The following is a 16,278-nucleotide window of genomic DNA, read 5'->3' on the forward strand; positions in this document are numbered from 1 at the left end:
CATCTCAGCATTAAGCCTAGAGAGGATGACATGACATGGCGCCCCAGCCCCTGCCCGGGAGTTTATAAGGCAGCTCGTGGAGTGAGGTCCCTTTTCCTCGGTGTCCCCAGTACTCCTACCTGTCATAAACTCTTCTCAGCACGCTTGCCTGGCCAAAGGCAGTTTGTATTGCGAACTTACAGACTGCAAAGACAGCTTAATCACCTTTGTAGTACCAATACTACACCCAACAGTATTTGTGGAGTTGAATTAAATTGGGGCCTTCTCAGGTTAAATGGGAGGGGATGGCTTTGAGATTGTAATGTAAAGATAAAGGGACTAAAACAAAACGAGATTTCCGGGCGGGGGCGTCTTTTTCAGACAGGGTCTCCCTGTAGTTCCAGCTGGCCTGGAACTCTATGTAGACCAGGCTGGCCTCGAATAGAGATCTGCCTGCCTCTGCCTCCCTAGTGCTGGGACTAAAGGCGTGTGCCACCCAAGCCTGGCTAAGACAAGATAATTTAAATAAGATCTATGCTCCTTTTGGAAAACTATGCCAAGGCCCCTATCCCATTTGCAGATAACTCAGTGCTGAGGGAGCCAAAAGAACAGGGCTACTGGATGAGGATGGGTGAGACTCAGTGAGTTGAGAGAGGTCATCCGTCCAGTCTGTCACATCTTTCCAAAATATCCACTCTGCTGGTTGGGAGAGCACAAGACTCAGAGACCACCTTCTCTCACAGACTACCTGTTCTGCCTGTCAGTGGCTCACCTCACCATGTACAGTCTAATACAAGAGCTAACCTGTCTTTGACCTTCTTCCCCCACAACTTTATCAGTTGATGACTTTCAACTCTTCCAATCTCCTAGACCATTTATTTACTCATTTGTGTGTCTGTGTAAGTGTATGCCATGTGTGTGCAGGTGCCTACAGAGGCCAGAAGAGGAAGTTTGAGTCCCTGGAGCTGGAGTTACAGGTGGTTGTGAGTGGTCCAACATGAGTCTTAGAGCCAAACTCTAGAATATTAAGCACTGAGCTCTTCAGCCCCCTCTTAGACCTTTTTCAGAGTTTCACACTTCCATACTGTTACCTATTGTGTATTTAGCTTAACCTATTTGTTTGTTTTGTTATTGTTTTGTTTTTTGAGACAGGATCTGCTTGTAGCTCCAAGCTGGCCTTGATCTCATAGAGTTCCACCTGCCTCTAGCCTCCCCAGTGCTGGGATTAAAGGTGTGTACCACCACTCCTGACTTGTTTGCTCTGAGACAAAGTCTCAAGTAATGCAGGCTGCCCTTGAATTTACTGTAACCTTGAAATTCTGATCATCCTGCCTCCACCTCCAAAGTGCCAGGATTTCAAGCATTCAACACCATGCCTGGCTTTATGTGGTGTTGGGGATCAACCCTAGGGTTTCATGCCTGCTAGGTACTTTACCAATTGAATTACATCCCCCAACCCCTTAACCTGTTTATTGAACTTACTTTTGTCCAATGCCTCAACAATAGAAAAAGCAAACTTTTATTCTTTCCTGAACTCCTTATCTTGGACATCCATCCATTTGTTTGGCCACCGAGTGAGGCAAATCATGGATTGCTAACTTGTAATTTATCATCAACACTTGTTGATTTTCCTGCCAGACATCTCCTAAGTCTCTTTTCCATCCCAAGTCTGGGTCTTGCCTTTTTTTTTTTTTAATTACTATTATTATTTAAACTCAGAGGACTATAGTAACCTCTCAATTGGTGCCATCTCATCTCTGTTAAGTCTTGGCTCTTTGCCAAATGGATCATGTCCATCCACTGGTATACTCCTGTCAATGGATTTTTATTGCTGAGTTTGGTCTTTAGTCTACCACACACCTCTGATTATTTGGCTATGTTCTACTATCAACATTGAACCCAAGGATTTGTGGTTTCAGAAATGTCATGATTCTTGCAATGTTTCTTCTACCTTAGACACCCTTTTCCCGTAGGCCCTTCAAACTTGAAAACAGACATGTCCTCCTCCAGGAAGTTCTTCTTGTCGTCTGTTGCCCCCAAGTTAAAGGCCTCTTTGCTATGTCCCCCATGGCATCTCTGTAATAGCAGTCACCATGGTATATGGTACTTACTGGTTTAAAGGTCTAGATCTTCTAGACAGTGAACTTTTTGTGGCTTTTTTCTCTGCACATGGTCTTGCACAAGACTAGGTAGGTGCTCACAATTTCTTTTTTCTTGGAGACAGGGTATCTCTGTAAGCTTAAGTTGACTTCAAACTCAGAATCACCCTGCTTCATCCTCCAAGAGCTGGGATTACAAGTGTGGACCACCATCCCAGGCTCAAAAAATATTTTGATGAGTGCCCCAGGTGTAGCTCAGGAGTAAAGCACCTGCCTAGCTTTCCATTCCTAGCACGTTCAAGAAACTAGAAAACATTAGACGAATCGATGATTGAGTTAACGAAGCGTTACAATCCTACAGCAGCTTTACAGACAACATTTGGGCATCAGAGACAGGTGCAGCAACTTGGCACCCACACAACCAGGACAAACCCTGGCGGGGCATTCCCTCGCCCGCCTCTGGGTGCGCTGTGCAGCCGGCTACCCTCTTTGAACCTCCAGAAGTTGTCTTGACACCGGAAGCTGAGGGGCGGGACTCAGTAGCAAGTTCTTCCACCCGGAGGGAGAGGGGCGTCCCTACGGCCGCTGCCCCTCCCCTGGTCCCTGCGCGCCCCGAGGGGCTCGGCTGGAGTGCTGAGGGGGCTCCGGGAGGTACGGAGCTGGGGGGCGGGTCCAGGTCGGCCTCGGTCCCCGAGTCACTTTAGCTGGCCTGCCTCTGCCTCTGGTGGACTCTGGAGTGCCCGCCAGAGAAATATGTGGCTGCGGCCTCCCCGGCATCCTCTCGGGGCTCCCTTAATTAGAATGTGGGGTGGGAGTCAGTGTCAGGACCTTCCCCCGGAGAGGGTTCCGCTTGGGGTCCTCTTTGGGATCTCTGCTCTCTGGTGGTCATTGACGCTCCCGAGGAGCCTATGTTTGGAAGTTTGCTGTGGGGGAGGTCTCTCCCTGGGCTGCTTGAGAGTTTCGAAATCTGAGCTGCCCTTTGTGTCTGTCAGTCCAAGGGCAGTGAAATGTTATCTCCTTTCCGAAGCTTTTTTCCTTAGATTCCTTCCTTTCTTGGCTGATCTTTATTTTACCGGTGGATTTAACTAGGAATGGGTAGAAGGAGTAATTGTTACCAAGATAAGTCACACAAGAGAACAAGTTATTCTTTTTATTTACTTATCCTACTATTCCTGCACCTTTCTTGATGAGGTCGTGATTAAGGAGAGAAAACCGAGTGTGCACACATGCTTGTAACCCCAGCAGGAGGGAGATGGAGACTAGAGGATCAGGAGTTCAAGACCAGCCTCAGCTACATAGTGAGCAGAGGCCAGCTTGGGCTATGTGAGACTGTTTTAAAAGCCAGGCAGGGTGTGGTGGTGCACACGTTTTATCCCAGCACTCAGGAGGCAGAGGTAGGTGGGTCTCTGTGAGATCGAGGCTGCCCTGATTCAGGGCAGCTGGGGCTACAAAGAGACCAAAGGGGGGTGGAAACCAAAACAGTGAGGCAGCAGCACTGGTGATACATCCTGTCCACAGAACGGAACCTGGCCAACTGCTTTTTTTTTTTTTTTTTTTTAGACAGGGTCTCCCTATAGTCCCAGCTGGCCTGGAACTCACAGGGAACCGCCTGCCTCTGCCTCCTGAGTGCTGGGATTAAAGGCGTGCGCCACCATGCTCAACCCTGTACCACCATGCCCAGCCTGACTCTCCTCTCCTTTTATGGCACTATTTACTATGCACCTGCCCTGTGCCAAATACTGGTTATGTCCTGGGGACAACAAAGTTGATTACCATACAGCTTACTGCTCAGTAATGGAGGTAAACACACCAGGGTGGTGCTGAATCCCTGAAAATTTTCCCTTCGGTTTCAGACTTGGACTTAGAGTCAGGGGAGGTCTGCCTTCCTTTGATTCTAATCTCTTCTCTTACCTCACCCATAAATGCTTCTGTTCCTCAAGGTTGAAAGCTAAGCATGGGGAAGAGCTGCAAGGTGGTTGTGTGTGGCCAGGCATCTGTGGGCAAAACTTCAATTCTTGAGCAGCTCCTGTACGGGAACCATGTTGTGGGTGAGTGTTGTCGGGGCTGGGAAGGTGGTGAAAGATGTTGAATAAGGAACAGGATTTGATCAGACCATGCATACAAAGGTTTTAGTCTTTTAAGGTGCACCAGTGGTTTTTTGTACCCTCAAAAGTAGTGCTGTGGTTATGGCTTACTGGTAGACCACTTGTCTAGCATGCATTAAGCATGGGTTTGAAACTCAGAAGTGGAAAAAAAAAAAGTAAAACTAACAATATAACCCCAGTTGTACAACACAGAACAAATCTGGAGGGAAGACACCCAAAGCCAAGGTAAGAAAGAAAAATCTCCCTTGTCTGGTCAGCCTTTTAGAATGTCCACTTCCCTCACATTTCCCATCTCCCTGTCCACTTAAACAAGTCTTCTCATATTTATCCCAGGTTCTGAGATGATAGAGACCCAGGAAGACATCTACGTAGGCTCCATCGAGACAGACCGGGGGGTACGGGAGCAGGTGCGTTTCTATGATACCCGAGGGCTCCGAGATGGGGCCGAGCTGCCCCGGCATTGCTTCTCCTGCACTGATGGCTACGTCCTGGTCTACAGCACAGACAGCAGAGAATCTTTTCAGCGTGTGGAGCTGCTCAAGAAGGAAATTGACAAGTCTAAGGATAAGAAGGAGGTACTTGTCCTGGGCTTCTCCTCGGAACCCCAGTGGTGGGAGATCATGGACCCTTGGCTGGCTTTGAGAGACCTACCATGATTCCAGTTTTCACTCATGTGCCAAGAGGTATGTTAGGAGCTAGATGAGGTCTGAAGGTCACTAGAGAGTGTCTTCAACCCCTCCTGAGGTGACCAGGTTGATAGGGCAGCTCAATCAAAGAGACTTCTCTTTGGTTTAAAGGAGTCCCCTGCTAACATACAAAGTGCTCCCTAATCTTCCTGATGGTTCCATGCTCTTGCCAGTCCTCCAAAATGCTATAAGCTGTTGACTTTTGGGAACTGCATCCTTCCCTGTTATTCACCAAAGACAACTGACAGTTGCCCCTGAACCTGGCCCACAGCATACCCACCTGCTTCTACTCTGTCTCTTCTCCAGGTCACCATCGTGGTCCTTGGCAATAAGTGTGACCTACAGGAGCAGCGGCGTGTAGACCCAGATGTGGCTCAGCATTGGGCCAAGTCAGAGAAGGTGAAGCTGTGGGAGGTGTCAGTAGCTGACCGCCGCTCGCTCCTGGAGCCCTTCATCTACCTGGCTAGCAAGATGACCCAGCCCCAGAGCAAGTCTGCCTTCCCCCTCAGTCGCAAGAACAAGGGCAGCGGCTCCTTGGATGGCTGAAGAACTGCCCTTCCTTCTTTACCTTCCAACCCTGTTCCAGCTTCTGGGGCTCTGGAGGATGAGTTGAGGGCACAAGAGTACAAAGGCAAGCTGTCCTTCTCAGTCAGCAGGGGAGCACCCCACTAGGCCAGGCAGCTGGGCTGACCCAGGCCAACACTACTTTTTTTCCCTCTCAATTCCAAGAAGTACAAGTAACCTTGATTGCTAGTTCTCCCCTCAACTCGCCCATAATATTCCCCATTCCCACCCCCTTGCTCACATATTTTTCTCCACTGTCACCTGAGGCATTTATGTATGGGTCAGTGTCCCTTCTGCCTGCCTTGGTCAGGAAGCAGGATTGCCATGTTGAAATGCCCAGTCCAGGACTGGTTCCTGTCCTAGGGATCCCAACTCTCTAAACTTCCTGCCAGTAACAGACACACACCACCAGCCTGGGCTTGAGAAAGCGTGACCAGGTGTTGTGAGTGCATGTGCATACGTGCTGGCTTAGGGCTGGCTCCTCATCCCTCACCCTGACCTTTCCTCCAGCCTGGCTGGGAAAAGCTAGGCCCTCTGGGAGGGGCATTTTCTCTGACCTCTACCCCTCGCCCAGCTGTTTCACTTCCTCTTCCTGCTCTGGGAACAAATGGGTCTCATTGGTTGAGGTGGAGTCAAATGATGACTGTGCTGTCAGTTACCTGGGACTGTGATCCAGCAAGGTCATTTCCCTCTGGTGTCAGTTTTCTCATCTGTATATTGACAGGAGTTGCTTAGATGATCTCTTAGATCTTTTGCAGCTCTCTGATTTTTCTGAAGCCCCTGGCTTGGGCCTCCTGTGACTGTGCCCCCTGCTTCTCCCTCTTCAAGGTGCTATACCTGCCAGCCCTGGCGGCTGGATAAGCTTCTCCTTCCAACCACCAGGGGGCAGGAGTGCACTCTGCTCTCTGTGGCCTGAGTGGCCCCTGAGTGTGCAGTCTGTGGACCTGCACACAGGGTTGGTCTCCATCCTTCCTTCTGGTTGTTTTTGGCTAGTAGCTGGACTTGTATTTATATTATCTGTATTTATATGCCTGCTGCCCTGGTGAAGGCGGGACAAGGTGCTCCTCTAGCCCTTCTTACCTCAGATGCCTGAACAGAACCAGGCAAACCAGTAGCAGCTTCCTAGGAGCTGACAGGCCTTGTGTTGGGCTTGTGTTATCAAGTGAGCTTATAACCCACAACTTCTGGTGCCCACTTTGTGCTTCTGATGTACACACCTCACATGGGAGAGACGCTACAGCCAGGCCACCTCCAGTACCCACCCCTTCTCCCCAGAACAAGTGAGAAGGGGCTGGTGCCCAGGGCTGAACAAGGAAAGTCAGGGCATCTGTAGGCTTGGGCTTGAAGTTCATTTATTGATGTGTTGGACACAATAAAATCACAACTGCTGTTATCAAAAAGTTTCCCTCCCCCCTTTTTCTTGTCCCATTGGAAATAACTTTTTTTAAAAAAGATAAATGCTGGGCGTGGTGGTGCACGCCTTTAATCCAGCACTCAGGAGGCATAGGAAGGCAGATCTCTGTGAGTTCAAGGCCAGCCTGGTCTACATAGTTCCAGGACAGCTGGGGCTACAGGGAGACCCTGTCTAAAAAAAGACCAAAAAAAAAAAAAGATAAAGGGGGATTCTGGCAAAGTCCCATATTTGAGGGGAGGGGACACTGACTTTGGCAACATGAAAGTGGATCTTGAGAGCATATTGGAGACCGTACCAGCCCTAAGCTCCATGGTAGGGATGGCTGCACACCAGTTGAGGTGTTGGGGAGTCCATATTCTGAGGGAGACACAGGGTTCCCCTTAGAGGTTCAAGAGGAACTGCTGAAAGGCTAAGGACAGTTGTGGTAAGACAGGTCACTTCTGTTAGAACCAAGCCCAGCCTGAACACCCTCACCTTCTAACCTGGTCCCCACTGATCAGATAGAGCCCCCTCTTGGCTCAGTCTCACTTTCACATTGAATAGTCAAAGGACTTTGGGGGCCTCTTTTTCCTCCATGATCCTCTGCCGCCCTGCCAACTTTTTTTTTTTTTTTTAGACAGTGTCTTGCTGTATAGCCCAGACTGAGTTTTGAACTCATGCGCCTCCTGCGTCAGCCTCCCAGGTGCTGAGATTACAGGTGTGCAACACTACACCTGTCCACCCTAAGATCAAGTTGCCTGATAAACTTAAGTCCACTCTGGCTTTGAGACCCTATCTCCAGTGGTTCTTCAGAGACCCCCAGTGGGGCCCCAGAACATGGCAGGCAAGGCTGGCTGGTAGGAGCTAAGATCCAGAGTCTGCCAGTGTATAGGTCTCTGGTTGGAGAAATAAGCACCATGTGGCTGGGGCTGATTTTGCATAGATCTTTGGAATTCATGGGGCCATAGATGCAGGGGAGCCTGGGACCGGCCTGGGAAATGGTAGAGATGGTCCTCAGACCCAGGAGACTCATTTAGATCTCAGTCCAGAGTGAAGAGCAGCTATCCCAGATTGGGCAAGAACCCCTAAACTGCAAAAGGCAGTCCCTGTGGGATGTAGGAAATCGGTATCTCAGGGGCAGGAAGAGAGTGTGTGTGACTGTTAGGAAATCGGCCGTAGCCTCCCCAGGAACATTAATAGGGAGCAAAAAGGATGGGTCCCGTGGCAGGGCGGACAGCTCCTGCTGGAGTACGAAACAGAGCTGGGCCTAGAATGGGAGCTGGGAAGAGGGTAGTAGCTGCTGTTGGGGCAGGCCGGAGGGCCAGGGGCCCTGGCAGAGCACAGATGGCAGCAGCTGTGGTGGGCAGTGGACTGGGCAGGAAACGGGCTGCCAGTGTCTTGGTGAGTTGCTTCTGCAAGGCCAGTTTAGACTACAAAGAAAGGAGAGAAGGATGAACAGGGTCTCTGACCCCAGAGAAGCTCGCCCCTCCCTGGGCCACATCCATGGGCTTTTTGCCTCACGGAAAGAACGTGCTTTCTAGAGTTCTAAATCTAAGCCTTCTTCCTTCCCACCCCCAAATAGACATTCCAGAGGGCTTTCTCAGCCACCTGTCTTCCTGCCCAGCAGGTGGACACCCTCAGGATAGGGTTGTGAGGGGTAGCAGAGATGGTCTCCAGGAGATGCACACCCACTTTTGCCTCTTGCCCATCATGTTGTGACCTTAGCCCTCCTCCCCAGAAATTCCTCTGGGTATAGCCCAGGACAACCAGAAGCCCAGCCTAGCCCTGTCCCTGCCCAAGCAGCCTCAAGGGCCTCCTTTCTTCTGTGCTCCATCCAAGTCCCTTAGCCCTCCCGCCTACTCCCTGTATACTCTGGTCCCCACTGTTGCCTGGAGGCAAGTACCTTGAGGACAGTCACAGCCAGCGCTGTGTGCTTCTGCAGTTTGCTGTGCTGGCTGGAGGGCTTAGGGGGCTTCCCTGCCAGGCGGTCTTTGTGCCTCCGGCTGCTCATGTGCTAGTGAACAGACAGACAGACTGAGAACAAGATGGGGAGGACCACAGAACCTAAAACTCCTCTTGCCCTAGCTCGTGCGTCCTCTGCCCACAGCTCTCACATTCAGTACACACATGATGGGTTCTCATGTTGGGGCAGCCCTGGGCAGCCAGTTCACCCTGCCCTGCCTTTCCAACTGTCTGTGGGCACCCACCCCTCCTCCCTTGCTTTGCTGCCCACTCACCCATCCTGGCATCTTTTCTCCCACCTGCTTAAGCTGGGTCTCTGAGTTGACCTGGAGCTGACAGAGGGCACAGTGGAAAGGAGGGCTGGGTCCCTGCCGGCCCCCACGACTCCCTGTCACTCTCTTGGTCTTGTGTCCAGCCCCTCCCCAGGACACAGGGCGGCCCCGGCCCCTTCGGGGAGTCCCTTGGTGACCTTCCATCATCCATCGATGCTTGGCTCCTGGAAGAATAAAAGACTGTCAGCATTAAAGGGACCACAGAGACCCTAGCCAACTAGGCCAGTTTTGTTGTCTATAAGCCTTGAGGCTGCTCTGCACACACATGGCCCTTCGGCCACATGGGATTCCTCTTCCCACCATCTTTGGCTTCCTATGGGCATCCCTCAAGGAAGAAGGCCTTGGAGACTAGTCAGCTGCTCTTCAAAGTCCCTTCCTTCTGTTTTGATCCAAGGAGGAGGGGACTCCTGTCCGAGTACAGAGGGACTTTGTAGAGACTGTGTCCTTCACTTCTGGTTGCTGCAGACTTATCTTCCCAGTGCTCCCTCCTTTGGGATCAAGAGGAGGATCCAGAAATGCCTGCTCATTAACAGTGGACAGGGATCCTATGTCACCCATAGAGCAATGTGCCCACACCTGGTGAGGCCCAGCCTCCCTGCCTCTCTTGTCTCCCAATCCCAGCTCTTGGGGGGCACTGACCTGTATTGTGGGCCTGAAGCTGAGAGGCCGAGTTCACCGTCACCTTACATGTAGGACAGTAGAGGCGCCCCTTCTCACTCCTGCCTTCCCCATTCACTCCAGTTCCTGCAGCCATTGCTGCAGGCTCAGGCCCTGGCACCTCCCTGCTGGGCTCTGGGGAGCAGGGTGGGCAAGAAGAGGAAGAGGAAGCAGCATCCAAGAAGTCTGAGTGGACTGGCTCTCTGGCCGGTGGGTCTTGGGTTGGTGGTAACTGGATCAGAGGGCTGAGAGGAGGGGCTGAAGGACCTGGAGGGAGATGGGAGGGATGAGCCCCTGAGGCTCTGCACTGCCAGTGGAGATAGTGTGGGAGGGTGAAAGGCTCCCTAGGGAAGGGTCAGCCAGTACTAATTCTAGCCACCAACGCACCAGGCAGACTTAGACCTCAGTTTCCCTATCTAAAATCATAAAGTTGGACAGAGTGGTCTTTGAGAGCCCTCTCAGCCTGATATGCAGGTTATTCAGTATTAAGTAAGCAGAAGTCACCAGAATGTGCTAGAAGGTTCCTAGATACTACTCATAAAAGCATAAAACTAAAAATTCCATCAAACAGGTGAATAGTGGTATATTCTTGCAATAGAGTCATACATAGCAATGAAAAAGGAAAACTACTGCTATACACAACCTCAAAGACATAATGAACATTGACATTTGTGCTTTGCTTTTTTGACAGTCTCATATATCCCAGGCTGGCTGTGAACTCACTATGTAACTGAGGATGACCTTGAACTTCTAATCTTCCTGTCTCTCCTTCCTGAGTGTTAAGATCACAGGCATGTGCCACCACATCCAGTTTTATGTTAGTGCTGGGAATCAAACCCAGGGCTTCTTGCATGGTATGCAAGCATTCCGCCAACCAAGTCACATCCCCAGCCTCCTGTCCTCTGTTTCCTGAGAAGGGTCTTATGTAACTCAAGCTAGCCTTGAACTCAGAGCTTTCAACTCTCCTACTTCACTCTCGTGAGTGGTGGGATTACAAGCATTTATCATCATACCCAGTCTGATGTACATTCTTGAGAGATAAACAAAAGTCAACAGAAACCTACTTACTCTGTGTTTCACCAAATCCAGGTGAAATTATGGATTTCTTGTCCATATGAAACCCAAGGATGTGACTTACTTAGAAATTCAGTCTTTGTAGATATAATTAGTTAGGATGAGATCCTGCTAGATTAGGGCAGACTAATATGATAACTGGTGTCCTTATAAGAAGATCACATGGGGCCTGGGATGTAGCTCAGTTGGCAGAGTGTCAGTCTAGCATGTTTGAATCCCTGGGTTCAATTCCCAGCACCACATAAACCAGGTGTGGTGGCACCTGGGTGGTGGAGGCAGAAGAATAAATTCAAAGTTATCCCCTGTTACATAGAGAGTTTGAGGCTAGCCTGGGTATAAGAGACTCTCATCTAAGCAAAAAATATCACATGAAGTATAGAGCACAGGGGCATGCAGGGGAGAAGATGGTGTAGGGGTGGAGATGGAGACAAGTGAGGCATCTATAAGCTAAAGAGCACAGAGGATTGGCGGCAGCCACAAGCTGAGAGGCAAGGGAAGGCTTCTCCTAACTGCCAGGAAAGAATCAAGCCTACTCACATCTGGATTTGAGAGTCCTGACCTCTGAACTATGGGGAAAATCTGAGGAGTTTAGGACTGACCTTTGCTCTGTGGGTCTCCCGGCTCTCTGCTGGTGGGAGGGAAAGCTGAAGACACTGTTCCATTCGGGGTCAGGGTTCTCGGCCTCTGTTTGCTCTTAGCAGCTTCAACAGCCTTGAGTTTTCTGGCATGCTTATGGCCCTTGTAATGAGCTTCTGCCTGGTTCTGGAGAGAAGAGGGCAGGGGTCACCTTCTCTGGGTCACATGCCCCATCCAGGAGCTGAGGTTGAGCAAAGGGACAGGTCAAAGGGATATGGGGTCAATGGGATTTAGGGCTTGGTCACACAAGGGGTGAATTCATTGCCATCATCATCATCACATGTGGGAAGGAGGCCTGAGGTTTACAGAATGTGTTCTCCCACAGGAGCTCCAACGCAGGCAACCTCTGCCTTCAAATTTGAACTCAGCTACTTATAAGCTGTGTACCTTTAGGCAAGTCACATTACCTCTCTGAGCTTTAATCACCTCATAAAGGGTGTGTGTGTGTGTGCGTGTGTGTGTGTGTAACTGGGGATTGAACCAGGGCCTTGTGTGTGCTCTACTTCTAAGGCCACACCTCCAGCTCTGTTTGTTTCTATCTTTTGTTCCCTGATCCAGAGGAGTTCAGTCCAGGAAAGTTCACTGCCCAATGCTTTTGGGTGTCTGCCTGTATGTACTGAATATTCCGGCAATGGACTACTCACTGTGTAGTCCAGGCTGGCTTCAAACCCATGATCCTCCTGCATCAGCTTCCCAAGTACTGGGATCACAGGCACGCACCACTGTGCCCAGCTTCAAGTTTTGTGACTGTCCAGGTTAAATGGGACATGAACTTCAAGGGCCTTGAGTATAAAGTAGGGGCTTCTGAGTGTTTAGGGGTATACATATGGAAAACACATGGAAATCCTTATATTTGGATCTAAGATACCCCTAAACACACATCCCATTGTTCATTTTTTTAAAAAGTAAAAGTTTTTGAGTGTTCACTATATGTTCTGCCACTCCGCCAGGTCTGGATGTGGAGACATGTCCCAGCAAACTCTCTCTGCCTACCTTTTGCAGGACAGTGTAACCTAAAAGTCTAGAGAGAACTCCAAACCAGGGCTGTCAGCCTCCTCTCTACTTTAGCCAGGGGTCTGCATGTTGCTCCCCAGCCCGTTTCCCAAAGGTGGAAAAGACAAACCTTGACAGCCCTTCCCTGAGCCCACTTTGGCCACAATCCACAGTGGATTTGACATTTAGCCCAAACCCCAGAATAAGGCTCCTCCTCTCCCTCAGGATAGACAGCAGTAAGAATATGCAGGCCTTGGGGTCAGCCAGGGCCAGGGTCAAATCTCAACAGTGTGATTTACCAGCTGTGTCCTCAGACAAGTCACTTAACCACTCAGAGACTGTCCTCCTCTGAAAAGTGGAGATGGTAATTGTGCCTCTCTACCTCTCAGAGATGTATCATGAGAGTCCATTAAGATGCTGGAGTGAACACATGCTGTAAATATCTCGGGTCAAGACCAGGAGCTCATACGGTGGCCTCTGGGCCCCAGAGTGGAGAAGGGAAGTCTTCTCTTTCATAGAAGGATTCAGAAGATGGGTGTGAGGTAGAGGGGAGGGAAATGAAATCCCAGGGGGCTAGAGGTGGGCAGCAGGGGGTGTGGGAAGGGAGAGGAGCCAGGAGAGGATGGAGTGGTTAAAGGACCAGAAATGGAATGTCAGGACACAGCCCCCTTACCACCTATTTCTCCAGTACCAGTCTAGAGGGAGGCCCATCCCCCTCCTAGCCCCATTTCTGTGTCTCCCTCTTACCGCTGAGTTGAACTTCAGGTGACAGATGTTACAGGAGATGAACAGCTTCTTCTTCAGAGGGGAGGGGACCCCAAACGTGTGACTGATGACAGCTTTCTGGACTGGGTCCATCTGTGAGGGGAGTGGGAGGACTCAGTAAAGGCACAATACAAAATGTGGTCAGGCTCCTAGAATTTTCCCATCCAGTGGCTGTAATCCCCAAAGGGGCAGCCTACTCCTGGCTGATTTGATCTGTCAGGAGGTAAAGGGATGGCCAGGGTGACCTGTATGGTTTAAAGCATGGCCTGATTTTCACAGGATCACCTTGGCACCTCTTGCTGCCCTTCTGGTTTCCAATTCTGTTTTGTTTTTTGAGTCACAACTATTGGGACAAAGAGTTGGGCACAGGCAGCAGCAGGAAAGGGGCAAAGGAGTCTTTCGTTGGAATTTCCTCTCTCCTAATCTGGCGTTTGTGCCTAGATCTGTTGGCAGGGGAAGACAGCCCTATCTTACCAGCCTTGTCACTGTCCAAAGTCTGCTAAGGAGAGTGACAGCCATGACAGGAAGGTAAGTGACCAGGTAGGACAACACCAGGAGGCCTGAGGCTCCCCATGCAGCAGGCTCTTTCCTTTGGAGTATTAACTTGAATGCTTTCTTTCTTTCCTGATTATAAGGGTTCTTTTTTTTTTTTTTTTTTTTTTTTTTTTTTTTTTTTTTAAAACCACTGAGCCATCTCTCCAGCCCCCAAACCAGGAATTCTTAACACTGGAATTCTGGTGAGCTAGGTTGGTAAGGGTTCTTTTTCAAAATTTTTTTATCCAATTTTGTTTTTCTTTTCCTTTTATTTTTTATTTATTTATTTTTTGGTCTTTTTGAGACAGGGTCTCCCTGTACCCCAGCTGTCCTGGAACTCACTATGTAGACCAGGCTGGCCTTGAACTCACAGAGATCCGCCTGCCTCTGCCTCCCGAGTGCTGGGATTAAAGGCGTGCACCACCATGCCTGGCTCCTTTTATTTTTTTTAGGCTGGGTTTCATATAACCTAGGCTGGCCTTGAACTCCTGGTCCTTCTATCTCAGCCTCCAAGTATTGGGATAAAAGGCCTATGCCATCATGCCCAGCAATTCATTCCTTTTCTATCCCTGCTCCCCACCCCGACCCCCCACTTCCCAGTATCTTTTCTAGCCCAGTCTGGTCTTAAACTCACTATGCAGCTGAGGATGACCTTAAACTTCTGACCCTCCTGCCTCTACCTCTGAGGACTGAGATTAAAGGTATGTACTACTATATCTGATTTATGCAGTCCTGGGGATAGAACTTTAGAACTTTGTGCATGCTAGATAAAGACTGTCAACTGAACTACATTCCAAGCCACCTCAGCAAATTTTCTTTACTCAGGGGCTTAAAGTCTGGGGGTTGTTTTGTTTTTTGAGTCTGAGCCTAGCCACATAGCTCAGAATGGCTCTGAACTCACTATGTAGCCCAGGCTGGCCTTAAACTCACACACCTTTAAGGAGTGTTGAGATTACAGGAATGGGTCACAATGCTGGGCTTCAGGGCCTAGGTTGTTGGATCCAAACCAGAAGTTATCTGGGTTAATCAAAAGGAACTTTCCAAACCTTCCCACAGGAAGAAAACAGGCAGAGAGGATAGCATGCCAAAGAGATTGCCCTGGGGACAGAAGTTCCAACCCAGATAGTGCCTGAGGTAGAGCAGAGTCAGCCAGAGCTGGGATCTCAGAGGGAAGTCTTGAGATGGGATCAACAGTGCACGCCCTTGAGGACCATGCCCTTGAACAGTGAACACTGGTACATCAGCAAATGACAGTAGGGGCTGAAGCCCATGGGCCCATCCCCAAATGTCCCAGGCACAGGACCTCGGTACAACCCTGGAGGGCAAGAGAGAGGAGACTCCTACAGTCTCCCCAGGATGGGGTGGAGTTCATCAATGATTTTACTTGTTTGGGGGGAAGAGGCAGGTGGATCTCTGTGAGATCAACTCTAGCCTGGTCTACATTTTGAGTTCCAGGCTAGGAAACCCTGTCTTTAAAAAAAAAAACCAAAAAACCCTAAGCCGGGGGTGGTGGCACAGGCCTTTAATCCCAGCACTTGGGAGGCAGAAGCCAGCCTGGTCTACATAGTGAGTTCCAGGACAGCTGGGGCTACAGGGAGACACTACCTAAAGAAAAGAAAAGAAAAAAGAAAAAACCCAAACAAACAGAAAAGGGGGAGCTGTTCCTTACACTTCATGGAGTACTTTCAACATCTGTCCTTCACACATACACAAGAAACATACAGACACAGTGCATACACTTAGAGGCAGGCAGTTACAGACTTACAATCAGAAAGACACATACTCTCTGACACACAGATGCTATATGACCACAGATGGACTCTAATCACCTAAACCACAAACATACCCAGCATATAAAAGACACAGACACCCAAACGCCTCAGGTTCACATGCACATATATTATATACAATTACCCAGGCATAAAAAATTGCCACAAACAAGCACATAAACTCACACCCACACACATAACATACAAAGACCTCCAGAGACATAAATTCCAACATAAAGATACAATTCAAGGTCTGAAGGGATGAATCAGTGCTTAAAAATGCTTGCTGTGCAATCAGGAAGACTAGAGTTTGGATCCCAGCACCTACATAACAAGCCAGGAGTCCCATGCATGTCCGTAACTCCAGCTCCAAGGAGCACAGAGACAGGAGGATTTCTGGGTCTTGTTGAGTTCCAGCCTAGCTGAAAAAATATGAACTCTAGGTCAGGGAGAGACCCTGCCTCAAAGGAATAGGTGGAGAATGACAGAGGAGAATACCCAATGCCCTCTTCTGACCTCTGCACACACACATGCATGTGGATCCACATCCACATGCATATATACTGACACATATATAAATAAATTTTTTTTAAAAACCAAAACAAGGGCCAGGTGTGGTGGTGCATACCTGTAGTCTCAGCACTTGGGAGGCAGAGGCAGGTGGATCTCTGTGAGTTCAAGGCCAGCCTGGTCTACATAGTGAGTTCCAGGACAGCTGGGACTACAGGGA

General features: G+C 49.6%; 2 protein-coding genes across 2 annotated transcripts in view; one reads left to right on the forward strand and one right to left on the reverse strand.

Annotated features, from left to right (window-relative positions):
- The first annotated feature begins 2,583 nt into the window (after positions 1–2,583).
- Nkiras2 (NFKB inhibitor interacting Ras like 2) lies at positions 2,584–6,833 on the forward strand. The gene is made up of 4 exons (XM_008835278.3): positions 2,584–2,729; positions 4,019–4,126; positions 4,517–4,758; positions 5,176–6,833. The coding sequence occupies exons 2-4, from the start codon at positions 4,033–4,035 to the stop codon at positions 5,413–5,415; spliced, it is 576 nt and encodes a 191-aa protein (XP_008833500.1). The 5' UTR covers positions 2,584–2,729; positions 4,019–4,032; the 3' UTR covers positions 5,416–6,833.
- Positions 6,834–7,021: 188 nt separating this feature from the next.
- The window catches only part of Znf385c (zinc finger protein 385C), a 57,108-nt gene continuing 47,851 nt past the window's right edge, over positions 7,022–16,278 (reverse strand). Inside the window, exons 4-9 of the mRNA XM_008835282.2 lie at positions 13,228–13,338; positions 11,451–11,613; positions 9,760–10,044; positions 9,088–9,284; positions 8,730–8,840; positions 7,022–8,256 (exon numbers count right to left, since the gene is read on the reverse strand). Coding sequence (XP_008833504.1) covers positions 8,020–8,256; positions 8,730–8,840; positions 9,088–9,284; positions 9,760–10,044; positions 11,451–11,613; positions 13,228–13,338 — 1,104 coding nt within the window. The 3' untranslated portion in view covers positions 7,022–8,019. The remainder of the gene's footprint in view (positions 8,257–8,729; positions 8,841–9,087; positions 9,285–9,759; positions 10,045–11,450; positions 11,614–13,227; positions 13,339–16,278) is intronic.

This window comes from Nannospalax galili, unplaced genomic scaffold (assembly GCF_000622305.1).
Source record: "Nannospalax galili isolate Female #2095 unplaced genomic scaffold, S.galili_v1.0 scaffold137, whole genome shotgun sequence".
Taxonomy (NCBI): Eukaryota; Metazoa; Chordata; class Mammalia; order Rodentia; family Spalacidae; genus Nannospalax; species Nannospalax galili.